This window comes from Sturnus vulgaris, chromosome 9 (assembly GCF_052056855.1).
Source record: "Sturnus vulgaris isolate bStuVul1 chromosome 9, bStuVul1.hap1, whole genome shotgun sequence".
NCBI classification, from domain to species: domain Eukaryota; kingdom Metazoa; phylum Chordata; class Aves; order Passeriformes; family Sturnidae; genus Sturnus; species Sturnus vulgaris.
This window is the reverse complement of record NC_142251.1, coordinates 18285670-18294593: the sequence shown is the minus strand read 5'-3', so window position 1 is coordinate 18294593 and position 8924 is coordinate 18285670. Positions and strand designations below refer to the sequence as shown.

The window sequence follows — 8924 nt, the reverse complement described above, 5'->3', positions numbered from 1 at the left end:
TACAGAGCTACAGAAGTGTTTATTGAGCATGCTACAGAGGTAAGCAGAGTACACACAAAATGAAATTAAACAACCATCAAACCTCCCAACTTTGTTAGAAAATTAATTTTTAATTGTGCCACTTCCAAACTATACTGAATTTTACAATTCTAAAGATGTAAAAACTCAACTAATAGAAAATATACATGACCTTTCTTTTTTTCTACATAGATAACAGAATCTATGAATCTTGAAACCAAGTACATCAATTTCAAAAAGTATTGGTCATTTAAACAGAATCAAGGTAACAGTTCAGACTGTCAGTGAACTGCTTTCAAATTAACTGGATCTGTAGATTCTGAGCCATGTTTATAGTAAAGTCAGATCAATTTCTAAATACAAAATATTTTGAAGAGATTTATTAAAACTGAATATTACAATGCAAGGTAAATTAAGACTAAAGGCACATAAACTTTGGTCCCACCTGGTTGTCAGTTTTAGGAAACTGCCACAAAATTTCCTGCAAGCATCTGCAGCAAACTTTCTTCATCATTGAAAAATACATGCACCATTTCCTGAACTAGCTTGACCAGTCTGTACATGCTCAGAAATCCACAACCATATTCCATATCTTAATCACAAACTAAAGATGGCAATATATATTGAAATGCACGTAAGTCATGTCAACTTCAAAAACATCTACGAAAAATATTCAGCCACAAACAAGACATTACTTAGTGCTGACATTTATATGATACATCCCACAAGAGTGTGTACAAAAAGGTTAAGATTCCACAATGCTTTTCACGTAGGGCTCAAAGTCACAGAAGTCACTTTTTGTCCTTTAAGAAATTAATATTCTGTACCTTGTTAATTTGAACTAATGCCTACATTCATAACTGAATCTAGACCAGAACAATGAAATACAAAAGGCCTTTTTTTAAAAAAGAACACAAAGCAAAAAGTAGCAAAAATCAAATAAAATCGTTTTACTGTTTCAGCATATTGCGTCTTATCCAATTAAAAAGAAAAATAAGTGACAAGTCAGCAGATAAAGGAATCTATCAAGCAGGAGAAAACAAAAACTTAACCTTTTTACACACCCCTGCCTAAACATATTTAAATTATCATGTAACAATGTGCCCCAGAAAACCAAATTTTCATTTTACTAGTTATGCAATTCCAGCAGTACTAATTTTCCTTTTTAAGGCACGTACGTCAACTAAGTTGAAAAAATGTGGTATTAACTTGAAATCTTTTAAACAAAACAATGGTTTATCTAAACAACAGTTGAACAGTTGAAAAGCAGTTAATACCACTGCCTTTTTCTTTTTTTTTATTTTTCAAAACAATTGAGGAATGATAACAACATGGAAAGAATATTTAAAAAACAGAAGACAAACTCTGGTCCCCCACTTTCCTGAACAGTCAAAAGGTGACAACACCAAACAATGCAATACACCTTCATTCTCTATCTGCCTTTAAATAGTTGACTTAGAGAAAGAAACTCTCAGATGGTGACTTTCTCCCAGATTGTAATTGTGAAGATCAATCAAAGCCTGAATAGCTTCTTCTACTGTTGACATCTGAAGAAGTGCCATCTTGTGATCTCTTCTGAAACAAAATAATGGAATTAGGAACTTGAACACTACAGGGGTTGCTCCTGATGTTTGCTATCTGATATGCACTTTTTTCTTAAGATGTGCTGCAAAACTCTTTTTTCAGAGCTATGTGCAGAAAAGCTACTTACTGAAAAAATTTAAATGCTTTCACAGTGCCTCCAGTGTTAGCAAACAATGTGCGTAGATCTTCTTCAGCTACTGATGGTCTACAGACAGGAAGAAAATAAGCATAAGGAGGAAATGATTAGTCAGTTCAGTGCTGTGAGTCACATAAATATTATCAGCTTACTGACAGTGAACACTTACGGAATATTGGACAGATGAAGTGTTGCAGAAGGAGGGAATATATTTTGAAAGTTTTTTGAACCAGGTTTCTTGAAGCGGTGCAAAGGTGAATTACCAAAATCTTTAGTCAGCCCTTGGTCATCAAGTCCCTCTCGAGGTAGCTGTACTGTCTGATGTTTAGAAAGGGTAACCCGAATAATCTTTCCATACATTTTTTGTCCATTAAGATGGCTCATGGCTGAAAAAGACAAGTTTACTCAATTGAGTGCTACTTTTCAATACTTGTAGTACATCACACAGGCAAAGAAGAAAAACGCTCAAGCAAATCAAAGGGTCAGTGAGCTAAAGGACTGGAAACAAGAACTAGGTCTGCAGACTCTTTGTCAATATTTAATTTTATTTAAGGATCATCATATTTGATGCAGCTGTTGACTTCATTTAGGGTATTCATTTAGGTGCAGACTTTCTGGAACACAAGTGCATGTAATAAGATTTTGGATCTGGTTGTTAACCCGGATAGGAGACAGACCGACAAATATAAACACCTGATTTAGTTCACCTGATCTTACACAGCCTAATTTCCAAGTACTAATGGGAATATAAACAGAAAACTAATCTTACCCAGCTGTGACTGGTTTCCATCAGCCATCTGTATAAGAGCACTATCTTTCTTATTGTATAAAATCTTCACACGCTGCACATCACCATAAACACCTTTTCAAAGTCAAAAGTAACCCAAAAGAGAAAGTTCATTTTAAAGCCAGCCACCTAAATAATATATTTTGACATATCAATGGAACATTCAGACAGCAACAAGATCACTCACTCAAACTCAACATACTCACAAATGAATAAAGGAGATAAAGATTTTGAATAGTGAATTTTGAAAAGAATAATTTCTGATAAACCCTCAAAGCTATGTGAATGATATAAAATTAAAGACCATGCAAAATATATTAGCATGCATTAAAAGAAAATCTGTGTCTATGGAGAGATTTAAACAGCAAAAGAAAATAGCAAAAGATTTACTATTCAACTTTAAGCCAAAGTGCTAGGTACAAATAAGAATTAAGGTGAAACAAAAAAAAAAAAAAAAAACCAACCAAACAAAAACCATAAAAACAAAATCAAATCAATAATAAAAGTATAGTGCTAACAATAACATACCGAAGAGGGTAAACAGACTTTGGGGCGTAACCATCTTTAGAAGGAGAGAAGAGCAAGCAGCGTAAGACAAGAAGAGAGAAGAGTCGAGGAAGAGCGGAGATGAACAGATCATCCATAACGAAGGGTGGTTCCCGCAGAATGGTGAGGTGGTCATGGATCATGGTTTCAAGGCGGTTAATTGGGGCAAGTTGGTCCGAGGAACATTTTGTTCAAGCACAGAAGCATGAACATAGGGAATGAAGACAGGGAACGTAGACAAAGACGAGGAGAAGGGTAAGACAGGGAAGGGCACGGGAATTTGGGTAAAGACAAGGAAAGGGAAGTTGAACACACAGGGAAGAGGATGAAATGGGGGAGGGAATACAGCAATGCAGAAGAAAAAAAAATAAGGAAGTGGGGAACAAAAAAAAAATAAAATATAGGTCAGTACATAGGAAATGCAGGAATTTGGTCAGAAAATGGTTGGTTTATGTACTGTACAAGAAAAACTGAGTAAAATGTAGTCACCCAAGACAAATATGGGTAAAGTACATTCATATCAAGAGTAAACTACAGCATTTCATCTCAACATGAAAATAAATAAAAAAAAGCATGCAATAGAAATTTTAAAATTTCAACTTTAACTGCGTAAGCATGGCTGGTTATGAAATACAGGCAAAATATCTTTCAAAATGGCACTCTGATCTAAAACATTTTAACATGCAAGACTCTGGATGACAAAACAGTGCTAGATGATAAAAAAAGCTTAATGATTTACAGTGACAGAGGCCGGTTAAAAATGGAACAGCTAGACTGATACAAACTTCCCACATTTCATACCAGCTTTCACAGCCATCAAAATAAATATAAAGGACAGTAAAAATGCAAAACTAAATTAATCCCTTTAGATTTCAGAGTTAGCAAGAAAGATACAGTTAAGGTGAAAATGCTTTGCCACTACTTTTTTTTTTTTTTTTTTAGACAAATGAGTAACTGCAAAGAAAAAAATTACTAAGAGAGACTGGAAGAGTGCCTCGTCAAGATCTTTGGGAGAACCTTCAAAGAAAAATGTGTTAGAGTAGTTCACATAAATTAAGACTCAAAAATGTGAGATACAAGCATGAAATGAAACAGCAAACAATTAGAAACAAAACAGAAATTCTAGTTTACATGATCACAGTTACAAAAGAAAGAACAGGTGGTATTCAAACATGTAGTTACCAAATTTTTCTTAGAAAAAAATAGGTAGCTGACTGTCAAAGGATATTTTAAGTTGTTAGCTACCTAGGGAAAAAATGTACTTAACAGTATCTTTAAAACAAGCTTTGGGGATTATTAAAAAAACAGCAAAAATACTTTGAGCTTAAAATCCAAATGTAAGAGGCCAAATGCAAAGAAATTATAAAATACTGACAAATGAAGTATGACTAATGAGGGGGGGGAAGAAAACGTAGAATTGTTCCACTTACCTCTTCATTTAAATTGCTAACCAGGAGGACTGTATTGCCACCAGCTGAAACTCCAGGCATTCCCACACGGCCAGCAGCAGCAGCTGCAGCTGCAGCAGCAGCATTTGGAATAGCCAAAGGACTCAGAGCTCCTGGAACAGCTGCAACAGGAAGCCCTAATTTTAAAATAAAGCATATTTTACGAAACACACACAAGTCGTTTTAAAGAAAAAGTTTCTATATCAGTATTAGTGCTGCATACACCACTCTATACAGCAGACAATCCCACTGTGAAGTCATCCAAAGGGTTGTGAAATGAGTTGATAAATTAATAGAAGAAAAATGTAGAATTTCTTTTTCAGATCAGGTCTGCAAAGTTATGAGGTGCAAAAAGTACTTTCTATTCAAACAATCACTATTGTGCAGCAAAACTGTTTCCACTGCTCTCCAAAATGCTGGAAGTGTCTAGTTTATCAAGATGGTCTAAAGTAAATGTTGATTAATCAGTAAGAATAAGCCCTAATTGTGCTCTCGGCATCCTTACATCCTTATTTCCCATCATCATTTGAGAGACATTCCTCACTTGGTGCTTGACTAAGTGCCCAACAGTGCCATTGGCCACGTGAAGAGGTTCACGTGTCTCTCACAACCTTTGTGCAATGAGGTGGGGAGGCAAACCCCTAAATTCAGGATTCAACATGCTCTGTGGCTTTAGTAATCCAGTCATCTGAAGAAGCATGTTATCCTCAGCTGAAGCTTCAGCTGTGCTTTTATATTTTCTTCTTCAAGAAAACCCAGACCCCCAGAGAAACGCTGGTTTTGTCTGCTCAGATCACTGGGGTATGAGCTGAGTGTGCTACTCCCAGGATTTACGAAAGGTTCTTGTGATGCATACACACTATACATAGTTTATATAGGAACAGCTTTATCCTATTTGATCAACATTGCATTTGCACACCGTGCAGGGTTCAGTAAAGGAGCACTGATGTATCAAAATACTTTTCCAGGACAGTAAGGCATGACAGATCCTCACCTGAAGGAAATAAAACTTATTTTATACTAGGTCAACAGCAATCACTTAAGTTTTAGAAAATGTCAAGCTACTAGGTCTTACTAGAGCTTATCCAATCTTCTAGAATGTCTAGATATCTCTCCCTAACCTTAGAAACTTTAAGCCAGTCCTGTACTTTTAGGAATAAAGGATTCTAAAGAAGACCTGTGAAGTTTTTATGGTTCTTTCCATAGCTGGACACAGCACAGTCAAGTAACTCATACTTTAAAAGTCAAAATTCTTCATAGCATCAGACTCTTCTTTCACCATTCCTATAAAAGTATTCTCAATTATTATCCTTCAAAATCGTCCACAAGAATCTCAGAAAGAGGCATTAGTGGAAAGTGCTAACAAAGAATGCCAGCATTGACAGCAAGGGATAAAGCTGTGCAAGCCCTAAGCACAGCAATGTATTTCCAGCTGTAATATTCAACAAATATCTAAATTGTGAGTAACATATATCAGTATTGGCTATTTTATATAGTTCTTACATAAAATATTTTGTTTGTTGTGGTTCAGTACAATGTAGCTTTACTGTTTATCCAAGGCTTTTTTCTGTGAATCTCTTAAGTTTTTTTGGGGTGGGGGGGAAGAGGAGGGAGACTATATCTATTATTTCATATGTGAGGGAAAAAACAGAAGAAAAAAATTGCCTCTGATAATTCATTTGAAACCTGCTCATTTCATTTGCTAGTAATTTTCTCCTTTCAAAAAACATTCTTTGAATATTGTCCAATTTACAGACTCAAAGATTTCCAAAACCTTATTTTATCACAGGTGAGCATGCAGTAGATGAATGAGTGATGATGCATGCAGGCTAGATCATCTATTTGATTGATATGTTTTTAACTGATTACTTAGCACACATAGATCTCATTTTTTGAAAAGGTCAGACAAATTACAAAGCCACAGCAAATAGCTGTGGAACAGAATTCTTGTTCTGCAGTTTCCACTATACTTTGACTTGCCATTCCGATTTAAGCAATTGAAAGTTTTTCAATAAATAAAAATAAAAAGAGTTTCTATTATGAATAAGTTTCCATGTAACACACTGTTTAGGACTTGTATGAAACTAATTAGAAATGTTAGCTACTTTGTCAACATGATCAACTAGTATTAGAAATCTTTGTCAGTAGCTTTATTTTAGCCTCCAACAACTACAAATAACAGGCTTTTCTTCCAGGATATTAATGAAAACAGAAATATTATATACCTTCTTTCTAGACTTTTGAGGCCTTTTCCCCAATGAAGTTAAAACACAATATGTCACAGTATTTATTCCCTCTCAGCTTATCCTTTTGTGTGACTTCTGAAATGCATATTGCTAATGCCATTTTCATAGTAGGCAAACTGAAGCTATACTAAAAATATATAATGAACTTCTGTGAAAACTACAGGCACTAGTAATCCTCTTAATGCAGGTAAGCAAAACTGACTGAGAAGTGGGTTTCACGAACCTGTTATGAACCCTTTTGTGGCTCTATGTCAAGTAATCAACACCTACTTGTACTGACCAGTTCCTGTCCTGCTTCTTAGGGCTGTGTGGGAGACAGCAGTTTACACCTCTGCTTAACAGCTTACAAAGCTACCAGAGTTATATCATAAAGTTATATTTACTGAACTGGAATGTTAACTTCACCCAAAAAGAAACCGAGATATCTTTTGGTTTAGAATTAGTGCAGATTGAAGCACCAAGACTAACAAGACTTACATCCTGTTACTAAAACTCAAACCACAAAATTGTGCTGAACCTAGATCTCTTTTGATGTATGGCTTACAGTATACTCTTAGAAAGCCAACAACAAAAAGTTGCACCCAAGTTTTGTACAAGTTTGCAGCACATAAAAATGTAACATAAACAAAAAGAAGTAGTGAGTCCTTACTGCATTTTCTGTTGGCAATCTCATGACACACATATAAAAGATCAGCTACAGCAAGAATTTTTACAAGAATGCCACAGATCCATCTCGTGGTATTCTTTTTGAGCATGCAAAAGAACTTGAAGAAGAGCAAACTAAACTCAAAACAGAGCTCCACTCATGGGGAAATACGCCTCTGAGAATCACATGTGAATAAGGCACAGCAGACACTAGCATATGCTGAAGACATCTTTATCAACATTAGAGAAAGAAATTCTGTATCAAACAGAAGGAAATAAACATTAAGATTAAAAAAATTAGGAGGAAGGTTGCTGTTATCATTCTGCCATACTTAACACATCAGAGTTTGCCAACCTCCATGACTCTCTAAACTTTTAGGTGTTCCCACCCTTCTTCTGAGTACCTGAATAAAGGCAACTATAAGTTGTATGCACAAGCATCCATTCTGGTTTTTGTTATTTTTCTATCCTTTGTCTTCTTATTTACATCATTTGTATTTTGTGCCTTTTTACACAGTAAGAAGCCCAGAATGAGAATCCTGTTCTTCCGTAATCAAACAAGCACAATTCCCATTTTGACAACTATCCTAATGACTAGGACAACAACAGCACTACGGAGTCTTTTTGTAAAATTTTTCAGCTGTGAACTCAAATTCTGTAAAAACAGCAAAAAGTCAACTAGAAAAAATTAAAACAGTAACAACAACAAAATCCCTGTACTAACCATCCCCATTTGACAGAGGATGAAGAGTTAACAATGTACCAAGCTCACCCAATTGGCCACGAGCAGAGTTAGAAAATGTACCCAGCTCCCTTAAGTCTCTTTTGAAACAATGACTGTTCTTACACAAGAAAAAGCCAACATGATATAAAATTTCCACTGTTCATCAAAATAAACGTGACTGACTTCACTGATGCTTTGAAAACGTTTCACAGCTGCAATGAAAGTCACTTAGGTTGTGTACCTTTTCTTTTTCTATTGCATGGAAAAACGGTGTGTATATGGAGGTCCACCCAGGAGTACAAATTAAAATATTTAATTAGTTATTGTGACTGTCATCTTCATAATATTTTAGAAATTATTTTTAATATACACAAAATAATGAGTGATTAAAATCAAAATGTTAGAAAACTGTAGTTTTGCAGAGAAAATAAAAAATATCTAAGTAAGTTTCAGGTCTTAAGTAGTAGATCATAAAATCCACTAAAGTCACTTGGATAACTGCAGAAAGTACAGTAATCCCAATTAAATATATCCACAGTAATGCAATGATGCAAGCATCCACAGTGCGTGATTTTACCATGCCAAGCAAATATAACTGTTAATTTCATGCATACCCTAAGCATTATATACAAGGCAATATATTAGTAAGCCTGAGACTAGAAATCAACTTCTCAGGATTCAGGAAAATGTCAGAACAAGAGTTACATAAGTAACTGCATTTGGCAGTGTTTTATAACTCATGAATTTTTACTCTCTCCTCTCCTAAATCCCTAATATCGTGGATCTCATT

General features: G+C 35.1%; 1 protein-coding gene across 10 annotated transcripts in view; it reads right to left on the bottom strand.

Annotated features, from left to right (window-relative positions):
- The window catches only part of PTBP2 (polypyrimidine tract binding protein 2), a 45847-nt gene continuing 36923 nt past the window's right edge, over window positions 1-8924 (bottom strand). For 3 of the 10 annotated variants that reach the window (XM_014884755.2, XM_088170026.1, XM_088170029.1), the window contains 6 exons: window positions 4502-4641; window positions 3054-3087; window positions 2508-2600; window positions 1908-2124; window positions 1730-1807; window positions 1-1593 (listed from right to left, as the gene is read on the bottom strand). In XM_014884755.2, coding sequence (XP_014740241.1) covers window positions 1461-1593; window positions 1730-1807; window positions 1908-2124; window positions 2508-2600; window positions 3054-3087; window positions 4502-4641 — 695 coding nt within the window. In that variant the 3' untranslated portion in view covers window positions 1-1460. Of the gene's footprint in view, window positions 1594-1729; window positions 1808-1907; window positions 2125-2507; window positions 2601-3053; window positions 3088-4501; window positions 4657-8924 lie in introns of all 10 variants that reach the window. The other 7 variants (XM_014884764.2, XM_088170027.1, XM_088170030.1 and 4 more) reach the window with 3 other exon arrangements.